Source organism: Parasteatoda tepidariorum, chromosome 6 (assembly GCF_982258835.1).
Source record: "Parasteatoda tepidariorum strain Cologne lab strain chromosome 6, Ptep-v5.0, whole genome shotgun sequence".
In the NCBI taxonomy this organism is placed as follows: Eukaryota; Metazoa; Arthropoda; class Arachnida; order Araneae; family Theridiidae; genus Parasteatoda; species Parasteatoda tepidariorum.
The window spans coordinates 17,455,139-17,480,379 of NC_141760.1; the positions used below are offsets into that span (position 1 = coordinate 17,455,139).

Here is a 25,241-nt window from a genome sequence, read left to right on the forward strand (position 1 = left end):
AGGAGCCGGAATTTTGGAACAACAAGCGATCAACTCAATTCTACCCGCAAATGGACAACTAGAAGATACCGTCATTGTCAGAATCCTTCTCCATTACGCCGAACAAGCTTACCCGACCGACAAAGTTGACGTACTTCACCCTGAATTTGTCGCACGCTTCTACGTTACAACAGCGGATGGCGCTTATGAAGGAATGGCTCTTCTCAACGATATCAGCGACCAGAACAAGGCTTCCAACTATCTATACGGCGTTCAACAAGGATTCGACGTGCTACTCATTTTCATTCACAAGAGAGCTCAAATGGATAGAGGCGAGCACTGGATGCTAGGAATTTACGAAGCAAGCTATGGAGAACGTCAACTATTAGTCTGCGATCCAGTCGACAATCCGCTGCCCATCGATGCTGTTTTGAGAAAAATACTGCGACACGTTTTGAATACCGTTGTTACGAATGAAAAGCTGAAAGGATGCATCGTGAAACCTCGCAACGCTTACAACTACCAAGATGACGCGTCTTCCTGCGGAGTGTACATCGTCTTTTATGCTCGACAATACCTCTCTCATCGACGCCTTTTCCTGGACAAGAATTTTCAAGAAGCGGATGAACGGAAGCAAATTTACGAATTCGTTGTGAACAGTGACCAATTGAACATGTCGGGACCATCTGAAGCCGCATCTTTCACATCTTCGACCAATATGCACGCTTTGAATATCCAAGACCCGATGATAACGCCGTTGCGCCCGACAAGAGCAGTCAAACAGCGTAGCAAGGAACGAATCTCGGATATATTGATGGAACTTAATGCATCTCAACGAGAAAAATACCGCGATTATGAAAGACGCAGACGAAAAAACGAAACAATGAGGAGCCGCAACATTCGCCTAGAGGAACAACGCCGCCGTAATGAAAGACTCCGTAGAGCTGCGAAATCTCGGCCTGCGTCAACCTACAAAAATGCTGCAACTTCCGACGTGGAATATCAAAGTCTTGGTCCATTTAACGTCGCTTGCATCCACGATGGCGTTTTGCATTTCCCAGAAGAAAGAGTGAAGAACAAAATACACGTAGATTCATTTGGCGACTGCTGCTTACATGGAAAAATCAAACTACCAATGCCCGAATTTCCAAACGAATTAGCGCTTCTATTTGCACGACAACACCGCCTATCGGAAGAATTCCACAGAAGGATCCGCAACATCGACGCCTGCTTTGCACTTGTCTCATTCAAAGTCGACGACGACAGAACCGTCAATCAACATGGAATCTACGCGTTTATCGCCGGCGGTCAAGTCCATCACAAGATCAACCTGGCAACGTGCCCGACTCAAGACCCGCAAGGTGGATTTGAACAGCCGAAGTTTGCCCAAATGTACTTCATGGACCCGGACGAGGCTACAGATGCGCGATCTGAGCTCAACCGAGAGTTAAGCCAAGAACTATTGCAACTACTCGAGGAGATCATGCGCTTTAACAACCCGTTCGCCCAATCGTTTATGATGATGAGAGAAGTGATCAAAGAAACCAACCAACGCGCAATCGCAGCCGGAGTACAACAGCCCAATGTCCACCTCGTCTTTACAAACCGTGAAGGCGACGATCCTCGGCGATTCAACGCACCAGTTGTAAACGAAATAGCCGCAGTCTTGACTCTCAACGCCGATCAAAGCATCCCAGAGAATGAAATGGTCATGCGAGAACGCGGGAAAAAAATCACGCAGCTAAGCAACATCGATGGTCGCGTCGAGCCTTTTACCTACCCGCTTTTCTACCCGAGAGGAACTTTTGGATTCTATGTTGGAATGCCGCTGCACACGCCTTATCCATCAAGAAATCATGTTACACGCGCAGAATTAGCCTGTTACCGACTCGCCTACCGTCCGAATTATGCCAAGCCATTCCCGATCGATTGCACAAATGCAGGAATAGATCAACGATTGGTCGAGTTTAATGCACTTCACTTTGGCGGACGCTTACTCCAGCAATACGTGGTCGACACCTACATTCGCGTCGAAAGAGATCGCATACAGTGGATAAAGAGCCATCAGCGTGAAATTCAAGCCGAGAAATACGCCGGAGTTCACAACATGCTCAGAAGCTTGGCTGCGCAAAAAAATGCTGCAATTGGCGAAATAACCATCTTACCGTCATCTTTTCCCGGATCAACGCGCTATTACACCGAGAATTTCGAAGACTCCATGGCATTAGTGCGAAGTTTTGGATCGCCCGAATTTTTTATCACCGTTACCTGCAATCCGCAGTGGCCAGAACTCCTGTCAGCGATACGCAATGAATTCAACGCCGCAATTCCGGAAAGCCTGTTGGCTGTAATCCGTCCAGACATCGTTGCAAGAGTCGCACGTCTCAAGTTCCGCCAAATCGTCGAAGACATCATGACGCATCAAATCTTTGGAAGAGCATCCGCGTACGTCTTCACCATCGAGTTCCAAAACCGAGGTTTACCGCACATGCACCTATTAGTGATTATGTCGCCAGCGGACAAGATTCACAGCGCTGACCAACTTGACGCTTTTATTTTGGCGGAAATTCCAGAAGATGATCCGGAACTCAAGGAACTGATCTCGAAATGGATGATCCTTAACCCGTGTGGTGATATGAGCCCAAGCGCTCCGTGCATGGTCAGCAAACATGGAAGAGACCAGTGCAGATGGGGATTTCCAATGGAACATCAAGACATGACATCGCTGGTGGACGATGAAAAGCCGAGGTATCGCCGACGTTACAATCCGTTGTTGGATCCAATGAACCCAGAATTCTCGCATGAGCAAGCCATTTACAGGAAAGACTGCAACGGCCAGCGCGTCACCACAGACAACCGCCACATCGTCCCGTACAACGCCTACCTGCTCAAGAAGTATCAATGCCACATCAATGTCGAATTCGTCGGCAGCATCGGACCGGTGAAATACCTCTACAAGTACATCTACAAGGGCCATGATTGTGCTACGATAAAGGCCTTCGAAAACCAGCAGACGATCATCTACAACGAGCCGGAGAAGTACGTGGAAGCTCGCTATATCTCACCAGTTGAAACATGTTGGCGCCTATTCAAGGATTTCGAGATCCAAGCGAAAAGCCACACCGTCGTTCGACTTGACATTCACCTACCCGGACAAGATGGCGTTAACTTGGACCAAACGCCAGTTGACCTTGCCGATATTGGACAGAAGGGATCGACCTTAAGGGCTTACTTCCGCCATAACACCGCGCTGAAAGAAGACGAAGCGAACGGAAAGGCAGTCACCTACCACTATTACCATGAAATGCCGGAGCACTACCGATGGATTGGCCAGACGAGCACTTGGCAGAAGAACGTGAATGCTTGCAGCAGAATTGGTCGCGTACATCCAGTCAACTTCGTTTCCCAGCCAGAACTTTTCTTCCTGCGCACGCTTTTGTTCCACGTCAAAGAACCAACGAACTTCAGAGACCTCTACATTGTCGACGGTGTCCAGCACGCAACCTACAAGCAAGCCTGTCTAGCCAGAGGCCTCACATACGACGACCAACAGTACGTAGAAGGACTCCGCGAATCTGCTTCATCGAAAATGCCAAGTGTTATGCGCATACTCTTCGCTCAAATCCTGATACTTGGTGAGCCACAAAACCCGCAGAGATTATGGGAACTGTTCAAAGAGAACCTCGCGGAAGATTTCATTCGAGAAGCAAGACGCACTGGTGGTTCCATAGAAGAAGCGATAAAGCGTGCCTACCGAATCATCGCGCATAAGCTGAACACCGAAGCTACCGAAGGTCGCAACTTCCGATACTGGGTGCAGACACATGGCATGGAAGACATCGACAACTATGAGCAAGATTTGGAACACGATATGATCGACGTCGACGAATCAACAGCAATCGGAGACCGCATGTACCAGCAACTCAACGAAAAGCAGCGTGAAATCGTCGACACCATAATCCAAGCACTTGAAGACCCGACTCCTACTGCGAAATGCTTCTTCATAGATGGACCAGGAGGAACCGGGAAGACATTCGTCTACAGCACGCTGTATCGCATCGTTACCGGAAGGCTTAAGAAAGTGAAATGCATGGCTTACACCGGGATAGCAGCGATTCTTCTACCGAGTGGTCAAACAAAGCACCGAACCTTTGGCTTGAAAGTCCCGCTTACATCCGACTCAAGATCATCCATCAAACCAGGATCACCGAAGGCAAACGCACTCAAAGGAGCCCACATGTGTCTGATGGACGAAGCTCCGATGATGTCAAAATACGGCTTGCACAATATCAACGAACTCCTACGCGCGATTTGCAACAACATTCTGTTTGGAGGCAAAGTCATGGTGCTTGGTGGCGACTTCCGACAGTGCTGTCCAGTTCAACAACGTGCCAACAAAAGCGAAATACTCGACCTTTTGATTAAGAGAAGCCATCTGTGGCAACACTTCAAGACTTATTCGCTCGAAAAGAACATGCGCGTTGATCCCGAAGAAGAAGAATTCGCGAAATACCTGCTAAAGCTCGGCGACGGGGAACTCGAAGTGAATGAACTCGGCGAAATAGAAGTCCCAGAAGAAATTCGCTCTGGTGGTAACCTCATCGATGAAATCTTCGGACCATGCCTCAGAAGTGGGAACTACGAAGCAATGAAGAATCGCGCTATTCTTGCACCATTGAACGACGATAAGGACAAGATCAACGAGCAGATTATCGCTATGCTTCCAGGCGAAGAGAAGACATATACAAGTTTCGACTCGGTAAAGGATCAACATGAAGGGGGAATTCAATTCGCGCCTGAATTCCTGAACTCGATCAACATCGCCGACTTGCCTCCACACAATCTGAAGCTCAAGAAGAACGCCATCATCATACTTCTCCGAAACTTGGACGTCTCTGAAGGAATGTGCAACGGAACACGATTGATTGTCACCGAACTTTGCAACAACATCATCAAGGCTAAGATCATCACCGGTGAACACGCAGGCCGACAAGTACACCTTCCAAGGATCACGCTCGACTCCAGCTAATCACAGCTTGGCGCAACTATGCAACGGCACCAATTCCCAGTTACTCCAGCATTCGCCATTACGATACACAAGTCACAAGGCCAAACATTCGAATTCGTCGGCGTGCTTCTCCTCACGACGGTCTTCGTGCACGGAATGCTCTACGTCGCGTTTTCAAGAGTCAAGCGTCAAAGTGCGTTGAAGGTCCTGCTGCCTCCTGAGAATCCAACCCACACCCGACACGTCGTATGGAAGGAAGTCCTGAACAAGAGAAACTCACCAGCCGCACCTGCCTCTCCGACAAGAAACTACCTGGACAACATGGAAGACTTCGCAATCGATGATTAATGTTTATTATGTTTATGCTGTTATAGGTTTATAATATGTTTCTTATGTATGTATATATGTTTGGTTTTTCTAAATAAATTTGTCAAAAATATTGAACTTCAACACACTTCAATCTTTACACTGCTCACTTTGTACCATTTCTTTAATTGTATAATTTTTTGTTATCAATTACATTTTATTTCCTATGACTTTTCAAACTTTACCTTTGTATAGAATAGTTCCCTTTCCAAACTTTGTTTAGATAGTTTACAATGGTGCACTTTAACCGGTTATCTTTTCACCAATGGTTTCACAAATTTTCTTATGGCATGTATTGTTTTGATAAATCACAATTGAAAATTTAAATCTTCGAGTTAGCTTCGATACCTGTTTTCTCCGAGCGGAGCTCGGTCACCCGCTGGTATCTATAATCTAAATTATAGAAAGTTTAAACTCAGGAAAAATTTTCAGGTTTTATTTTAAATAGCTGCACAATAGTAACATTTTCTTAAAAAATAACTTTATTCAGCTTTCGGTAGATAATATAGTCTATTTTACTTTCAAGTTCAACCAAGTAGCTTTTCACCATGTCCCGCAGAAAAGTGTTCAGTTTTTTAATTAATTAATTTGTTTTCAGCAAATATTCATGCTTTAAACATCACGTGATTTTCAGAATTTTATATTTTCTTTTTATTTTTCGCACTATACAAAATTTCTTTCATTTTCATCTTTTTCAAATGCCGCAAAAAGTTTTCGCGGAGGATTTTTATTATGCAGTAAATTCCCAGTTCATTTCAGAACATTTAATATAAACTTACAAAATATTATTAAAAAGTTACTTGTCCATAAAAAAAGTTATATTTCACTCCATAACCCTGGAATTTTGAATCCGAATAAAAAGAAAAGTCGAGAAATTTTTTGAGATTTATTTACCTGCATTTGCATCACATGAAAAGGAAAATTACGAAAACTTCCCATTGTTAAGCAGACGTTAAAGAAACCAATTCCGTTTTTATTTTCTTTTTGCGCTACAGTAGCTTTAGTATATTTTATGTATCAAATCAGCAAACACGCTACAAAAGATTGTAATCAAAATCGAAAAAGGTGCTGAGATTTTGACCTTTAGAAATTTGTACGAATTTTCACATTAAGCTTGTCTTCTTTTTAAATAACTATATTTCTAAAAACTTACATTTAATAAAAGTAATTTCAAGGCAAGGAAAACATTTTTAATAGTGTTGGAAAATATCATAGACGATTAATTATTGGATAAAATGAATATTCACTGAGCTCGTAAAAAATTATGCCGCATTTTTTTAATCTAATGAAAGTACCTATTTTACAACGTATATTTTCTTTTTCGATTTACGTATCATTAATAAAAATCTGAATATACTTGCCATTTCTAAAAAATATTTCACTTATTGGGGTTATCTTTTGCTTAATTCATAAATGAATCAATTCATTATAATATTTTCCAGCACTGTTAGAAATGTTTTTAATATCTCGAAATTATACTTATTGGTCGATTAAAAAGAAAGATATTTAAGTTTCTTTTCTTCTTAAAAATCAATTTCAAAACTTACATTTTAAATGGCCAATAAGTATAAATACTAGACAATAATAACTTTTACCAGATCTGGAAAATGAAGGAATTAATTTGTTAATTAGTGATTAAAATTCATATATTTTTAAAAAATCTTTCTCTTATCGGTGATTTCTTTCGTTTTATTCATTAATGAATCAATTCATTATAATATTTTCCATCACTATTAAAAAAAATTTTAATATATTCAGAAATTATACTAATTGGCCGATTAAAATTAAAGATATTTAAGTTTCTTTTCTTTTAAAAAAATAAATTTTAAAACTTATATTGTAAATGGCCAATAAGTATAATTAAAAGATAATAAAAACTTTAACCAGTTCTGGAAAATGAGGGATTTAATTTGTTAATTAGTTAATAAAATGCATATTTTTGAGGAATTTCAAAAAAATTATGTTGTTTTTTAAATTAACGTAAGTAACTGTTTTATATTGCTTTATTTTTTTTTATTCGCTATATGCATTTATAGCAGAAATCTAATTTGCTTGATATCGTTTCGGGAAAAAATTATCGATAATTTATTCCATATGGAAAGTATTTAAGCTGACATATTAAATCATTGAAATATTATCCTTTAAAATATTGTTTTTTTTTATCTGAATCACTTTAATGATGTAATTCTCTACTCCAGATTTTTTTTATTTAAATATTAAAAAGTTTCTTAATTAATGATATTTAAAGCGGATTACAACGCAGGAAAAAATATCTTGGCTCGGTGCCACTTTCAAATTCCTTGGGATTTGAGAAAAAAATAGCTTATCTTAAAGAACAAATTCCGTGCCTTTTTTAACAATCAAAACTTTTCATTGGTATCATAAACTTCTTTAATACCACTTCACACAAAAAGATAATTTAGGGCATTTCTTTAAAAATTTTATTTTTATTTTATAGTGAAATACTTATATTTTGACCCTGCTGGTACAAATAATGTTATTCTTTTGCTATGTATATTTTGAATATTTCATTCTCCTGGTTTTTAATTGCATTCAAACACTGTAGACAAAATTACTTACGTTATTAAGCCATTATAACGTAATGTTAAGCCATTATTTTTTAAAAAAAACTCTATATTATAAGACAAGATAAAATGATTACATTTTATTACTCAAAGAATTTGAAAAATTACGTTAATGTTAAAACAGCTAGAAGAGAATAAAATTAAATACTTACGGGATTAAATAATAACGGAAATCCTTTTCAGAATCAGCTTCAAAAGTTGATTAAAAAACTAATAGTTTTATGAAATTTGACAAAGAGTTTAAAAATATAGACTAGTCTTATTGAGTTTGTGTAAAGATTTGTAAGAAAAAAGAAAGAAAATTTAATTATCAAACTTTCAAGTACCATAATGAAAGATGTAGGTTCGATTATGGGAAAATAAAAGTTTTAAAAATTCCTAATATGTTTGGAATTATAAATTTGAATTTCTGTAAAGGTTGCTAATAGTAGTATTTTCTTCAGTGTATTTTATTTTGTGAAACCTGTTATACTTTTGAACGCTTTTAGCGATGAGGATTGAATGACAGAAGTGGAATTTCATTTATCTGAAAAAGAAAACTAATTTCATCCAGTAAATTTAAATCATGCAAAAAATAATTTATTTTGTTTAATTAATTCTGTTCAAGATCACATGATTCTAATATTTTAAAACCTACAGCTATTTTCGTAAATATCACTTTCTTACTAATTCATATTTTATTACTTTTAGGTTCCAATACTTCCAAGTTTCAACAGGGAGACATAATCAATATTTAAAATAATTTTTTGGGTTTGTAAAAAAATTAACCTTTAGTTTTTAATAAAAATATTTTGTACATCAGCTGACTAATTACTTAAATTTGAAATTTTATAGTTCTGAAAATTCAAGCACCTTAGGCATCTACCTTATAAAAATTTGAGTTCCCACAAATAATTTTTTTTAACTGTGGAATTTGAGATAAGTGTCAAGAACTAATTACTGCCAAAGGTGTAACATTAAAAACTTCAGGTTGATAAATTAAGATCTCTACAAGTGAAAAAATATAAAAACGTACACTATTCTTTATATAATATAAATAATAGGGAGGTTAGAAATCAATAAACTAGGCAGACCGTATAACAAGTCAGGTTTGTGAATTATTTATTACCTACATAAGTATTAAAAAAACAACTTTAGGATGAGCTATAAAAGCCTGAAGTGCAAAATGTCGCACCTTAGGTTGATAAATTAATACCACTAAAAGTACAAAAATATATACTTGAGGTTAAGAAATAACACCTCACGTTAATAAAAAATAACCTCACCAAATTTCAAAATATGCACTTGAGGTTGATTTATATTAACCGGAAATGTTTTTACATTTCCGGACTTTACTTTCCGGAAAATGGCACACTTTAGGTAGATAAATAAATACCTCAACAACTATAATCTACACTTGAGGTTGAAAAATAATAACATAAAGTAGAACATCGAATACCTCACGTTCATAAAAAACAACTTATCTAACGGTCGAAAAATACACTTGACGCACCTTAAGTTGATAAAAAAATGCCTATACAGCGGAAAAATACATACATACTTGAGGTAGAAATATAATAACCTGAGGTAGAACATAAAACACCTCACGTTTGTAAAAAATTACCTTTACAACTATCAAAAAATACACTTGAGGTAGATCCAGAATGACCTGAAGTGTTAAATGAAACATCTTAGGTTATTGGATAAATACTTCCACAGGTGTAAAAAAACATACTTCAGGTTGATAAGTAATTACCTAAGGTTGAAAACGGAACACCTTAAAGTAGTAAATATCTACCTCTCTACACATATAAGATGAAACACCTCAGATTGATACATATCTACTTCTGGAGGTATATTTACGGTATATTTGAGGTAAATTTTGAGGTATTCATTTGCACCCTTTTCAACCTAACATACAACCTCATTTATACCTTTGAAAAATACCTCATTTATACCTCAATTTTTCCGTAAGGGAAGGCACTACTTTTGCTAGAAAAGGCCGCCCGAAGTAGTCCTTGCCATCTGGTTCTATCCGCAGAAAGGCTTTTTCCTTATTTACGATATAAAAGTTCTTTTTTCATGTAAAATTTTTCATGTAACTTGGTCATTGCCCAGCATTCACTCCCATAAAGCAGAAAAGGTTGAATTAATGTTTAATAAATGTTACATTTTATTTTTAAACTTAACCGTTTGCTTACAGCGCTTAGTATGATGAAGCCCGCCATTCTGTACCACCTGTTATGTTATACCAGTGATAAGCAAAAGATTAAAATGACATATTTTGATATTTTGAAGAAGAAAAATCAGCTTTTGAAACTTCATGGTTTACTCTATAGGTTTACTTGCGGTCAATAGTCGGTTATTAATACTAACCAGTCAATATTAATAACCAAATAAACCGGTTAAAGTAAAGATTTTAAGTGAATTTATCACGGTAACCGGTTATTATTTTATAACCCTTACAATTTTGAACCCACTCCAGAAGACAAGGGAAATCCGTGATCAAGTATTGGGAGAATTTTTGCCTTCGTGAAGGACTTTTTAATCGAACTAACCCTAATTTGCGTTACATGGCGAGAAAAAGCACGGAAACTTCCCACGATTAACCTGACGGCAAGGGGACTCTAACCCATGATCCGTCTACCACTGAGGATATTTCACGTCAGCAATGCGGTCGGTGTAAGCCGGACGCGGAATCCGTATCGTCCAGTCATCGAACACGGTTCACCTCATTGGAAGGTTTTCTGTGATTTTTTTTTCTTTCTTTTTAGTTTTTCTCGAGCCGCAGCCCAGAAGTTGCCAAGACTTGGCGATTATTGAGATTTCCGTCCTCTTTTTATTTCTCACTTAGACCAAAAGAAGCGATTATTATTAATTTTGACCGGTTAGTATTAATATTAACCGGATTTATCACTTTAACCGTAACACATATACAAAGAGGCACACCCATGTCCCAATGCTATATAAACCGGTTAATCACATTGACCAAATTTCATTGGTTATTATTAATGATAACCGGTTTTAGTGAATAATTTACGACATTTCTCACTTTGATAAGCGGTTATTATTAATATTGATCGGTTATTACTAATAATAACCGGATTTATTACTTTAACCGTAACATATACTTTAAATTTCACTTTTTCTATGCTTCTTTGAGGTTAAAGAGAATTCCAATTGAAGGCTTTCCGCCGTAATATAGTATCCTCATTGCGGGAAAGAAAAAAGAAAAAAAAGAAATTCATTTTTTTTACAAAGATTTAAATTGTTGTAAAGATTAAAAGAATTTTAATCGCAGAGTATATATATAAAAAAACTATATTTGAAAAAGAGTATAATTTTACTTTTTGTGAACAAAAAATAAAAATTCACGTTCCACTAGCGTCATAAAAAGTGTGAAATGAATATGAAAATTTGCCATACGAAACCGCTTAAAGAGGGAAATTTATTTTCAATTAAATTAAACACTTGTTTTTGATTCAAAAACAAATCATTCATTCATTACTTATTCAAACTGAAATTAATGTTGTTTTTTCCCCTACCGTTGAATTCCAAAAGAAAAATGGGAAAAATATGAGATTCGAAATTTTTCTTTCTTCACCCATAAGTAAATTGATGTTATGGTAATTTCTCTTAAGGAAAACTGAAATTCTTCACTTTCTTTTTTCCTCGCTGTCAACACAGCTATTTATTCTAGATTTAGAATGAAGAGATTTACTTTGCTTGTTCTTCAAATCCGAAAGCCACTGGAATTTTATTTTTATATATAAACAAAAAGGATAAAAAGGAAAAGGATTTCTCAAAAATGAAATTTAGTCATTTTACTTAGTGTAACCAAAAAACATTTGTAATCTTAGGAAATAATGAAAATTAAAATTTTGTTAATGGCGGTAACTAATACCCACATTAACATAAATTACAAATGGACAACTAAGCTTTTCCACCACCAGCAAACATTCCGTGCTTGAATAATATAATGGTTTGGGGTACGTTAAAAAAACAAAAAGAACTTAGTATCTCATTATATGTTGAAAAGCCAAAAAAAGCTCTGTAGAATATTTTGAATATCTTCAAAAAATCATAGAAAGTTGGCATAATGTCTACTGTGTCCATCTCAGTTTTCTTAACCTTAGGCACTGGGGTGCAGGAGCAGATGTTCCGGCTACGAAATCATGAAATCAAACTGAAAATCATATACCGACAGAATTGAAGAACTTGGAAGAACCAGATAAGGGGCCGTTCAAAAAGTACGTACACAAAAATGGAGAAATTTTAAACCCCTCCCCCCCCCTTCGTACATTACCGTACATGAGGTCGTACTCCCCCCCCCCTTTAGAGTACGTACATTTTATTAGTCTACCCCCCTTTTTGATAAAAACTAAAATAATTATGTTTTTAATAAAATTAAATATTTATTTAAAATAATTTATTCCTCTAAATTATTTAAACTATAACACCCAACGGGGAAATACCACCAATCGGAGAAAGTTTGGTATTTGCAATTTTTTATTTTGCGAGACAACTTATTTTGAGAACTGATTTACTCATCCTAACAAGCGGTCGCCGTGTGGAAAAAAATACAAGAACAAACATATGTATAATACGTGTGTAGGAAAAAGTCAAATTTAAATTTGGTGTATGCTTTATAATGCACGTACTTTGAATAATACCTCCCCCCCTCCCCATCGTACAAAACCGTACAAAATAGTAAATCCCCTCCCCCCCTTTTGTGATGTACGTACTTTTTGAACGGCCCCTAAGTAATATTTTTTAGGGAATCAATGAATCAGAATTAGTGAGATTAAAAAAAAAAAGTGGTTGAATCAATACGGGTATGTTTAATGTAACAGAACTGTTTTTGCTTTCACTTAAATTTTAACATAACTAATTACATCTGTTTTCAGTATGCTTGCATGATTTTTATTTCAAATTAGGTCGTGGTAAATAAATAAAAACAAAGAAATATTTGTCCCGTTTTCTAATAAATTGGTAATAAAATAGTTCAGATGGAAAAAAAAATTTTTCTTCTGAAAATGTCTTTCAATTAATAAGTTTTTCAATTAATATGGCTAAAATAATTTCAATTTTTTAATTTAATGTTATATGCTGTTATCTTCGTAGGCTTTATGTTATTGAAGTAAACAAAGCTCGTAGCTTATAATTCGCACCATTGAATAAAGATAAAATGTATTTGACATCTCTTGGCATGATGCTATTGCTCACGGCCGATTCATGATAGTTCAAATTCCCCTAAAATTAAACACTTAATTCCTGTTTCGAATTCTACAATAATTCGACAATAATTACACAAATTGTAATAATAAAAAGGATTTTATTTCATTGTGGTTCAGTGGTTAAATCCAAACTGAAACTTAAGAAGAGAAGAAAAAATAATAAGAAAATAGTTTGCGCTCAGCGCCATCTGTTATCATAAATCCTCAACACTCCCCACTTGAACTCCTCCGAGTTCACTAAAATTTTAAACATAAAAATTAGACAAAAATAACATAAACATATTAAAAAAAATAACATTTAAATGCAAATAAATTTGAAATGAGATGCAAATATTCACTTGAAAGAAAATAAAAAAAACATAATCTAATAAGAAAATTAAAATAAAAACATTATCATTGTTCATTTCAGTCATTGAGTTCTAAAGGATAAATAAGTTGTACTGGGCGTTTATATTCGCCGTTGGATTTGCGAATAAGGCAAGATCTTACACGTCCATCACGCCCTTGAAATACTTTTGTTATAATACCTATGTCCCATAATAGTTTTGATTTTGTGGTGCCCTCCATCATAACCACATCTCCCACTTTCAAACATTTTGTTTGGTTAGGAGAAGTGAAGTTGTGTGCAGATCTCAAATTAAACAAATAGCTCTCCTTCCAGCGCTTCCATAAATTAGCCAATAATGTAGCTTGGTATTCTTTTCTTTTTATAAGAATCTTTCTGGTGGATTCTCTATGGATGGTTTCTATGAAATGGGCTGGATACTCTGCCTTTTCTTTACCAGGGGTTAAAAATTGTGATGGGGTAAGAATTTCCGGTTCACCAATTTCGTTAGTGACGTAGGACAAGGGTCGAAGATTAACGATGGTTTCGATTTCAGTCAATATAGTGGTCATCTCTTCAAAATTTAAGAGAGCTTTTCGAAGTATTTTCTTTAGAGGCTCTTTGACACTTTTTACCAATCTTTCATAAAATCCTCCCCACCAAGGGGCAAGTTGGACGATGAATTTCCAGGATATTCTTTTAGCAGCAAGAAAGTTTTTGAACTCGGAATTTTCCAAAATATCAAATAATCTTTGAAGCTCTTTATCGGTACATTTAAAAGTCTTGGCGTTGTCGGAGTAGATTGTATGACAACCACCTCTTCTACAGAGAAATCTTCTGAATGCCAGCAGAAAAGTCGAAGTAGACATGTCTGTGACTAATTCAAGATGTATTGCTCTCGTGACTGCGCATGTGAACAAGGCTATATATGATTTCTTTATTCCATTTTCACCCTTGATGTAGATTGGTCCGGCAAAATCAATTCCGCATACGGTAAAAGCAGGAGTTTCACTAATTCGATCTTTTGGAAGCTGTCCAGTCATTTGGGTAGAAGGCTTGGCTGTGTATCTGCGACAAATCAAACATTTCGAGACAACCTTTTTTACTAATTTTCTTCCTTTAGGCACCCAAAATCTTCTCCGAATTTGTACTAGAGTGCTCTCTACTCCAGAATGAAATACATTTTCGTGTTCTCGCTTGACAAGCAACTCTGTAAATTTAAACTGTCTTGGTATGATTATTGGCTTTTTCTCATCAAAAGAATAATCTCCTTCGTCCAATCTTCCTGTGATTCTCAGGATACCTTTTTCATCAAGATAAGGAGCTAAATTGAAAATAGTAGAAGAAGCTGGAATAGGCAAACTAGATTGGAGAGCTCGTATCTCACTTTCAAAGAATTTTGCTTGAGTAAGTTTTACTAGTATATCTTCAGAATTTCGGAGCTCTTCTGCAGTCAAAGTGTCCATATTCGGCTTAACTTTCTTTAAACAGTTCAAATATCGCACTACCCACGCTATGATTCTAACAACTTTTTCGAGGTTGCTAAAGTTAGCGATATTTAACAACTCAAGTTCTTCACCATCTACACATTTCATAACGGTGACTTCATTTTTACGATACTCAATTTGTTCATCATTTTCTTTGAAGAGTTTCAATTCTGGCCACATTTCGGTCGGAAGCGACAACCAAGGTGGCCCCTTCCACCAAATGTCGGAATTCTTCAATATACTCATGGAAGCACCTCTACTAATAAGATCGGCAGGATTGTCAATTCCGGGGCAGTGGAACCAGTCCTTAGGTTGAGTAATCTCTTGAATTTCTTCCAATCGGTTACGCACAAATTGTTTAAAACGAATGGCAGGAGTTTTTATCCAACAACACACAATAGAGGAATCGCACCAAAAGAAACTGTCACACGGAATTTTTATGGCTCTAGTAATAGTTCGAAATAATCTAGCAGAGAGGAGGGCACCTAGTAGCTCAAGTCGTGGTAATGTAATCATTTTGAGGGGCGCAATTCTACTTTTAGCTGAAACAAAACATGTAGAAATATGCCCATCACTAGTTTCTGATCTGATATATGCTACTGTACCATAACCCTTTAAGCTGGCGTCAGAGAAGATATGTAATTGTGAACTTATAATTTCTTTGTTACCTGCTTCAAAAAAATAATAACGCGGTATTTTCAAATCATTAAGTTCACCGAATTGTTTACATATATCGCGCCACTGATTTTCCATATCTGAGGGTAGCTCTTGATCCCACTCCAATCCGCTTTTCCAAATGCTTTGAACTAGAGATTTTAGAAGCATTGTAAAGGGTCCCAAAAATCCTACTGGATCAAAAATACGCCCAATGATTTTCAAAATAAATCGTTTCGTTATTTGTCCTGTGTCTATCATTTTTAACAGATATTTGGACTCAAAGTAAAATACATCTCTTTCAGGATCCCAACAAACTCCCAAAACTTTAAATGGAAAACCTGATTGACCTAACGATTCCTTTTCATTCTGAACATCTATACCTGCATTCTTCCATAATTCGCGTAATTTTTTATCATTTGTTTGAAACTTTCTCAATACCATTCCCGCATCCCGAAATATTTCAACACAATCAGAACTTATTTGAAATGCTGTATCTGTACTGTCACTTCCCCCTATGACGTCATCGACATATACCCTTTCATTTAGTAATTCATACGCAAGAGGCTTTGATTTTGCAAACTTTTTAATATGCTCTTTAATAGTAGCCGCTAAGAGAAAAGGGCTACAGTTGATACCAAATAGTACGCGGCAAAATCTATAAATTACTGTAGACGAATCATTATCGGGGTCATCTGACCAAAGAAATCTTGTGACATCTCGATCTTCTACATTTATCCCTATTTGTAAGAAAGCTTGCTGAACGTCCCCTATAAAAGCAATCTTGTTTTCCCGAAACGCTAGCATAAGTTCATATATATCTGGGTATAAATTTGGCCCAATATACAAACAATCGTTAAGAGACAATTCATTTTTCTTATGCGCGGAACCGTCAAATACAATCCTTAATTTGCTAGTTAGTTTATCGTTTCTTATAACCGCCCTATGAGGTAAATAACATTGTTTATAATTTTGGGGATCAGTGTTTTTAACTTTCTCAATTATCCCTTCATTTTCGTAAGTTTTTATAACTTTTTTATATTCTTCAAATAAGGATTTATCATTTTTAAATCTTCTCTTTAATTTGTCAAACCTCTCTGAAGCCAGCTCAAAGTTATCATTTAACAAATGTTTTGTATTTGGTCTCCAGAGAAGTCGTACACTATACCTATTATTTTCAAAATGTAAATCAGAATTAAAATCTTTTAACAATTCACTTTTATTATCAACATTTTCTTCGTTCATAGTATTTATTCCTAATCCTTCAAGGTTCCAAAACAAAGAATAATCAACATCAGATATTATAGTATTGTTTACAATCCTACTTAATTGGCAATTATTCATGAATCTCCCTTGAACCACAAAACCAAATAAACTATCGGTTGCAACGAGCCCTTTTCCGAGCCTCAAAGACGTATCAAAGATAACGTCATGTAGGAAATCGGCGCCGATCAAAATGTCTATATCAGCTATTTCTCCGGTATCCGAAAGAAAAATATTATTTTTCCTTGCTAATTGTTTAATTTTCTCTTGGGGTGCGGCTATTTTCCCACACGTTATTTTTTCTACTACAAATGCTTCAATGCACACATTTAATTTTTTATCGTTTTTGTTCTGAAGATTCACTTTCACTAAATCATAAGAACACCCCTTGGAAATTTTTTCTCCAAAACCGAAAACATGCAACCGTTCAGTTTTAATGGTCCTGAGGTTCAACTCATTACAAATATCCCGTTTCAAAAAACTGCGATGGCTACCAGAGTCAAATAAAATTCTAACCAACTTCTTTACATTACCATAAATCAAATACGCTAAAGAAGTCTGTAAATAGATCATTTCATTTTGTTTTCGTTTCGAAACACATGAAGCGGTAACGGATGCCAAAGTATCGTTTTTCTCTTTCGACTCATTATTTACTGCTGATTTATCACAAATTAATTCGCTATGCGGTTTCTTACATAATGTGCAAATACATTTATTCCAACATTTTTTGGATGTGTGATATTTCTTTAAGCACCGGAAACAGCGAAATTGATCTTTCAGCGTTTGTTTTTTTTCTTCGATGGTCAGAGAACAATCTTTCGATTCGTGATTTTTGGAATTACAAAACAAACAAAATATGTTGTTAGATGCCGAAACTAATGCTGAGGAAGATGAGAACTTTCGATTATAATTATGTTTACTATGGCTCTCCGACCGTTGCTGTGTTTCAAAATGAACACTTTGTTTTTTAGAACTATTAGACAACACATGTGAGGCTTCTCTACATTCTACCTCTTTTCTAATAAATGAAATTAATTCATCAATGTCAAAATCTACACTTGATTTTCTATTTTTATTATAATCTAAATTTAAATCCTCTGGTAGCTTTTGCAAAATAACAGGACAGAGTAAATTACCATAACTACCTTTTGTTACATTCATTGATTGCAAACTGCGAATGTGGATTTCACATTCGTCATAGAATTTACGTAGAGCTTTAATATCATATGAATTTCTTACAGAATTAATTGATAAAAGTTTATTCATATGACTACTAATAATTAAATCTTGCCTACCAAATCTTTCGGTAAGCAACTTAATAGAAGAATCATAATTACTTTCAGTTAATGAGAATCCAGAAATTGCACTCAAAGCAACTCCCCCTAAATACATCTTAAGATAATTAAATTTATCAATTTTTTTAAGACTCTCATTACTATGTATAGCTATGTTATAGCTATTCCAAAAACTGTGCCACTCACATGCATCACCAAAAAATTTGTTTATCTCCAATTTAGGTAATTTAACGTTAGCAACGTGCGAGATATTTCCATAAGTTATATTTTCTTGTAAATTATTGTTACCACTATTAGCCGTTACTTCCTGTCTTGTAGTCTGGCATTTCAGTAAATATCTTTCAATTTTGCCTTTATAAGCCACTACTCGATCTTGATACTCTTGACTTTGTATGATTTCACTCTCTAATTCATCGCTTTTATCAAAATAATTTTCAATTTTCGAATCAAGATCCTTTAAGGTTTCGTTTTTTTCTACTAACTGATTTAGTGAATCATACAAGGTCTCATCAGGAAGTATTTCTAATAACAATTTCTCAATTTTATTTATTAATTTTGTAATCAGCTGTCTGATTACTGCTCTTTTGGACTTTAATTTTTCAAAATCATCCATTATAAACAGCTCGCACGTTACTATAATAAATACAATACAATTAATGCAATAAAATATCAAAATAAATTACCGACTTAAGGGAGACCAAAACAAAACAAATGTTAACTTACATTTCATGCAGGTGGCCTATTTTCGGCCGGTGTAGCACCATGATTCGAATTCTACAATAATTCGACAATAATTACACAAATTGTAATAATAAAAAGGATTTTATTTCATTGTGGTTCAGTGGTTAAATCCAAACTGAAACTTAAGAAGAGAAGAAAAAATAATAAGAAAATAGTTTGCGCTCAGCGCCATCTGTTATCATAAATCCTCAACAATTCCAAAGTATAGGCATTAAAACTGCTTGGCGCAGTTTTAAAAATCACCAAATATATCAATACAATATTCTATACCTATATAAGTATATTTCGTACTTATTATATAACCCTTCAACATTTGAGTTAATACATATTTGTCAGTGGCAGCCAACTAAAATTTAAAAAAAAAAAATATATACATTAGAACTTCATAAGGATTTTGGTGCCTGACCATTTCTCTATCTGACTTTTAATTTACTGTTAAAATATTTATAAGTAGTGGTGGAAAAAATTTCTTTTATTTCTAATTCTTTAAAATATGAATACACTGGATATTAATACAACTGGAAAAAATATTTTCTGAAACTGCTGAAAACTTGCTGTGGAACTCTTATCAGAACCAATTCGTCAATTACCATAATACTGTGAAAACTGAATAGTCCTTCAATTTTCACAGATTTTATGTTTGTGACCTTAAATTTGGATACCAATGCATATCCTTCACATATATTTTGTTACAAATAAGTGTCTGTTGCTTTTTGTTCAACTATTCATACTGACTAACTACTAAAATGTCTAATATAATAAAAAGGAAGCAAAACCGAGCTTTCATAATTAATGTAATCAATTTTTTTCGTTATTCTTCCAACTCTTAAAGACGATCTATTGTTTTTCCTACGTTATTATTCAGTATTTTCATGTTAATTAATTTATACATTGTTTATCAAGATTGTTTCATATACGACACAATAAAACAGTTATTTTTATCATGAATCTAGCAATAATAATTTTGCATTTTGTGTTGTAGTAAGTAAGTAATATTTTGTATAGTAATAATAACTTAGTGTTTTTAATTCCTATTCTCGTTGGAATACAAAAATCATTTAAATAAAAATAGCGGTTCAGCACTTCTGTCTAAGATTATTGCATTCCCTTCATTCCTTATTAATATTTACCTGACTCATTCCTATTTGTCAAGAAGAAAATTATATGATAGAGATTTAATTCATACCTTCGGTCTCCTTTTATTATGAATATTTCATGTGAATCCCCTTTTCTTATATTAAACGCCCTTCTTTAAAACGACGTTCCAAATATTCATTAATATTCATGAGTTTTCTGCTATCTCTTTTGCTGAGGTATATAATGCAAGAAAAGATATGTAAATCTTAAAGATTCTAATTTCTTTCTAAAACTTTTGTTCCGTTGTTTTTTATTGCAATTTTTTCTTTTTCGGTAGCTTTGTGATTTATTAAGTTATACCCTCTTTTGGAGGAAAATTCTTTTAAAAAAAGCCTCTGTAAGCCGTTATTGTAAACCTCGTTTATTTAAATGGAAGTTCTAGGAAATGCGTGAAAAATATTAATGAAAAAATTTAAAAGTTGTTCTCAAAAAATTAATTTTTTTATTATTTAAATCATTAATATTTATTATTAATTTATTTGTTAATTGTTTTACTTTATATCATTTGTCCAAGAATAAATACATTGCTAAATTTCGCAGAATATTTTATGGGTAGTAATTTACAGTGTTTACTCAAAAATAATTAAAAACGATTCGAAAAATCAATTGAACAGAATCGATAAAAAATAGAAACGCTTGCTGAGTTCTGCTTAGGGAAATAGATAATTTATTCCCTAAGTTTGAAAATCATTGACAAAGTTCGTCAAGTTTTAGAATTTTTAGTTGTTATTTTGTATTCATTATTTTATTTTGTATTACTTGTATTGTTTTAGAATTTTTAGTTGTTATTTTGTATTCATTATTTTATTTTGTATTATTTATATTACGTATGACTGAACATAGTTTTGCACAGAATTTATTTTAAAAACAAATTAACTTAGTTAAAAGGAACTATGACTTATTAACCAGTTAATAATTCTCAAACTGTGATTAACAATATATCTCTATCATATAATGTTTACGTCATAACGTTTCAACGATTTTCATTGGCTGTTGCAACACCTTCAAGATTTTTCATCAAAAGATTTTTATGTATTTGTGAGAGTAATTCCCTTTTATTTAATTATTTATTTTTAAAATATTTGTGCACACTATGCTTTTATTTATGAATAACTATTGTAAAGAAGTAACAAATCATCAGTGAATAATTTCTTAATTATAGTTCTAAAAGACTACAAAAGTGCGTAAAATTAAATATATTTCAGCTATTTATATGAAAAGAAAACGATTTAGAACAATTGCAAAAATAAATCGAAAGCTTTTATAAAATAATTCACTTTATACTTTCCGAAGAGCTCGATCATATTTTATAAGCTAATATTCTGAAAAAAAAGAAAGGGAGATAGAGTACGAAAGAGTACGTAAAATCAAAAAATATTTTTAAAAGTACATTACATAAGAAAAATGTCTACATACCCCGAGAGAAAAGTTCCTTTTTTTTCTCTTCCAAATATAATTTAGCGATCCTCCGAGTTTTATTCGGTAAGACAGGTAAGATTTTATCGATCGTTTTGAAATATTCTACAGAGGTTTTTTTAGACAAGGATTTAAAGCCAAACCTGCGAAGAAACATTTGTTAAGTTTTTAGAAAAGCTGTTAAAAATCCGTTTTGCTGTTGTATTTCAAGTTAGTTGATAATATCATTCAGGATTCGTTGCCAAAATTAGGTTTTCATAAAAAGGTTTAAAACTGAAAACGATCTGGTAAAATAACACTTGTGCTTTATAAAATCAGGCTTAGTTTTCTTTTAAAAATAAATTTGATTTGTTCATTTTTGTTGGCTTGTATCCCTGAGATAATAGAACGAAATTCCGTTTTCACAAATGGCAAACGATATTTTTATATAGCATATAAAATTCTTAGTCACTCGATTGCGTAACGCTGTAATTTAGAGATGGCCAACTTTTTGGAGAAGAGTGTCACCATTTAGAAGAAAAACATTTTTTGCTTGTTATTTTCAAGTTTTTTAGTATATGAGAGTTATGAATAAGAGAAATTTTTACTTTTTTATATGCTGATTACTAGATTTTCAATAAATGTAGCTCATATTTTTTCATATAATCGGAGATTTAAGAAGTAATATTATAACTGAAACATTAGTAAAAATTTAGGTTTTATTGTTAATAGCGTCTTCAAAGGTTCAGCTAGGTTAAGTATAAAACAAAAAAGAATGACAGCTTGAAACATTTAATTCTAAGTAATTAAAAAACAACCAGTTCTTAATTATTGTGACTTCTGAATTTGTATTTCTTTTAGACAAAATTATCCATAATATGATTATTCCTCGAAGATGCTTCTTACTAACGAAAAAAAGGAGAAGAAATGCTGAAAACAATAAATGTTGTTGTTTCTAATGCCCCTTGCATATGCCAGCAAGCCTGCTTGATGAAACTAAGCTAATTTAAGGCAGAGAAAGAGTTTCTTGTTTTAGAGTGGCTCCATCTGTGGCCGAGAATACGACTTTAGAAACACACACACGTCACAGTCCGTTTTAAGCGCTGACCCATTCATACGTCCATTTATTCATCCACAGATCATAATTTTGATCTGAACTGGAGATCGATCTATCTCCAATTCAGTAGCCCCAGAGGTATGATTTTTTTAAATGAGAACTTGGGGGACTTTGTGACTCGACAGATTTAACTTGCACCAGTCACCAGTTACTAAACGGGGAGTTTTCGGCCAGCAGGATCGAACTTTCGACCTCTTTCCGAACTTTCGAGACTTTTAAACTTTCACACAAAGACGAGTCGCCTGCATCTTAAATTAATTTATTAATTAAATTAATCAAAGCTATAGATGCACATAACACATAACAGACATTATTGACAGATCACACACAAATATTAACAAAAACATAACATTTATCTAAAACCGCCGTCCATCTTTTTTAATCTCGACTGCGACTTCTCTTCAGGAAACTAAAAGAAAGTTTTGTACGCCTTCTAGTGGCCAGTTTCTTACAGGCCCAACACCCTACCAACCAGGCTATCCCAGTCCGTACACAATAAATAATAATAATAATAAAACAACAAGCTGCATATCAGTTAAAACTCTTAATTTTTCTGCATTTGAACAAGAGAAATATTTTAATTTCCTTGTGTTTATAATAAAAAACATTTCACAAACGCATGTCGATCCAAACCTTCAACAGTATCTGAGTTGATATCGAGTCAACAGCATCATGCAAATTAGGAAAACTGCCTGTTTCGTACAAATTTCATGAACGCCGTTGAACAGCCGACCCAATTTTTGGGTTTACGACTACTAATGCTCAACTCCATAGCCTTGTATTTTTGAACCCAATCCAAAAGACAAGGGAACTCCTGGATCAAGTATTGGGAGAAATTGATGGAACTTTTTGATGGAACTAACTCGCATTTGCGCTACATGAAGAGGAAGACGACGAAAATCTCCCACGATTAGCCTAATTGCAAAGATACTCTAATCCAGAGGTCGCCAAAGTGATCTATATAGACCCCCCGGGGTCTATTTAACATAAGCGGGGGTCGATCTGAGTCAGGGGGTCGAATGGGGGTCGATCCGCTCCGGAAGGGTCGATTGATTGAAGGATTATCAGTATTTTTCAGATATGTGACAATCAGAAATAAAAGAAGAAGACTTGGAAATATATACAGGTAATCTTCAAAAATTGAGCGACGATTTTAAACTGCGTTTTGTTGATTTGGAAAACATTGACATCCCTGATTGGATTATTGTGCCATTTTCTGCTCAAATTGAAAACGTGGCTTTTTAAAAATTTAACAATAAGCAAATTTTGGACAAATATAAATATAATGCAAAAATATGTAAGACTTTACGAAATAGCTCAGCCATTTATGATAGCATTTCCAAGTTCCTATATGGTTGAAGCCGGTTTCAGTCACGTAAATTCAATCTTAACTAAGAACAGAAATAAATTAAATGTGGAGTTTCGAGTGGATTTAAGATTAAAATTGACCAATTTTGAACCAATATAACGAACGTTGCAAAAAAAAAGCACCAGGCACACCCATGTCATTGATTAAGAAGCAATAAATCCGTAGTTACTTTACTTATTATTTCTACTTACTTATAATTACTTATTATTTCATAAATATTAAGGTATTTATATTTCAACATTAATATATTGTTCATAAAACTATTGTTACACTATGTACTATTACTTTAATAAATGTTCAAAATCATAAAATAAATGTACAAACACAGTATCTAATAGAATTTTATTTTAATTAACAGAAAATTACTTTTATGGGGGTCGATGGAGATTTCGAAAAATTATGTAGGGGTCGATGATCAAAAAAGTTTGGCAACCCCTGCTCTAATCCATGATCCGTCTCCCACTTAGGATATTTTACGTCAGCACTGCGGTCGGTGCGAATTCGTATCGACTAGTCATCGCTGGGATTCGAACCCAGTTCACAGGTGAAAACTCTGAGCCACCACGGTTCTTAATTTTAGCATTTTGCATTTTATAACCATCGTTGAACAGTCAACCCAAATTTGAGTTTACGACGGCCAATTTTCAACTCCGTAATTTTGAACCCAACCCAGAAGACAAGGATAAAAGTGACAAATAGATTCATAAAAAAGTGACGCAGCCGGCAGGATTCGAACCTGCGCGGGGAGACCCCAATGGATTTCAAGTCCATCGCCTTAACCACTCGGCCACGACTGCTCGATTCTAATACAGATTTCAATTTTTCAGAGCTTCTGACATGCGGAACGCAACGTTTGATTACTTTTTCAGCAGCTGCGCGATAATTTATCCATGACTGTTTAGATAATAAAATTTGGTTTTATCTATAACAGCACGTTTCAGCAAAGTGCTAAGAACAAAATATTATAGACCCTGTATCATCATGTGCACTTAACATTTGTTTCCTTAAAAGTACCGCGTATAAAGTCTCTCACCTCATTAGAAGGCGAAAGCGGCTCTAAAATACGTTTTTGTCAAATTTCTAAAGACGACATTAATATTTTCTCATTCTTTTTGTTATTTTTTTTTTTTAACTCCTTGCTTGCAGTTAGAACTTCTCCGTGCACACACCGTATTGTGGCACGCTTACTGCGGTTTGATGTAATTCGACAAGAGGTCTTGAGTATGTGTATCTGCATTTGATTAAAGAATAAAGCTTTTGCCAACGTAGATTGCGCAAAATAAATAAATAAATATGCGGACAAC

General features: G+C 34.5%; 2 protein-coding genes and 1 non-coding gene across 3 annotated transcripts; 1 reads left to right on the plus strand and 2 right to left on the minus strand.

The window, feature by feature from the left end:
• Window positions 1–652: 652 nt before the first annotated feature.
• On the plus strand, window positions 653–5,008 carry LOC147807646 (uncharacterized). The gene has a single exon (XM_087166736.1). The coding sequence runs from the start codon at window positions 653–655 to the stop codon at window positions 5,006–5,008; it is 4,356 nt and encodes a 1,451-aa protein (XP_087022862.1).
• An 8,551-nt stretch (window positions 5,009–13,559) lies between these two features.
• Window positions 13,560–16,427, minus strand: LOC147807647 (uncharacterized). Its single transcript, XM_087166737.1, has 2 exons — window positions 15,695–16,427; window positions 13,560–15,637 (listed from the first exon to the last, which is right to left on the minus strand). Exons 1-2 carry the CDS (start codon window positions 16,425–16,427, stop codon window positions 13,560–13,562), a joined length of 2,811 nt encoding a protein of 936 aa, XP_087022863.1.
• An 8,225-nt stretch (window positions 16,428–24,652) lies between these two features.
• On the minus strand, window positions 24,653–24,734 carry TRNAS-UGA (transfer RNA serine (anticodon UGA)). Its single transcript has one exon. It is a non-coding gene; the product is annotated as a tRNA-Ser (tRNA).
• Between the last annotated feature and the right edge of the window lie 507 nt (window positions 24,735–25,241).

Bases quoted from the DNA above. Each gene is read 5' to 3' on its own strand.
- LOC147807647 (XM_087166737.1), bottom strand. From the start codon at position 16,427: ATGCTAGCGTTTCGGGAAAACAAGATTGCTTTTATAGGGGACGTTCAG. The intron at 15,638-15,694 runs GTAAACAATTCG...ATTTTTTTGAAG, and splicing joins AAATCAGTGGCGCGATATAT to CAGGTAACAAAGAAATTATA.
- LOC147807646 (XM_087166736.1), top strand. From the start codon at position 653: ATGTCGGGACCATCTGAAGCCGCATCTTTCACATCTTCGACCAATATG.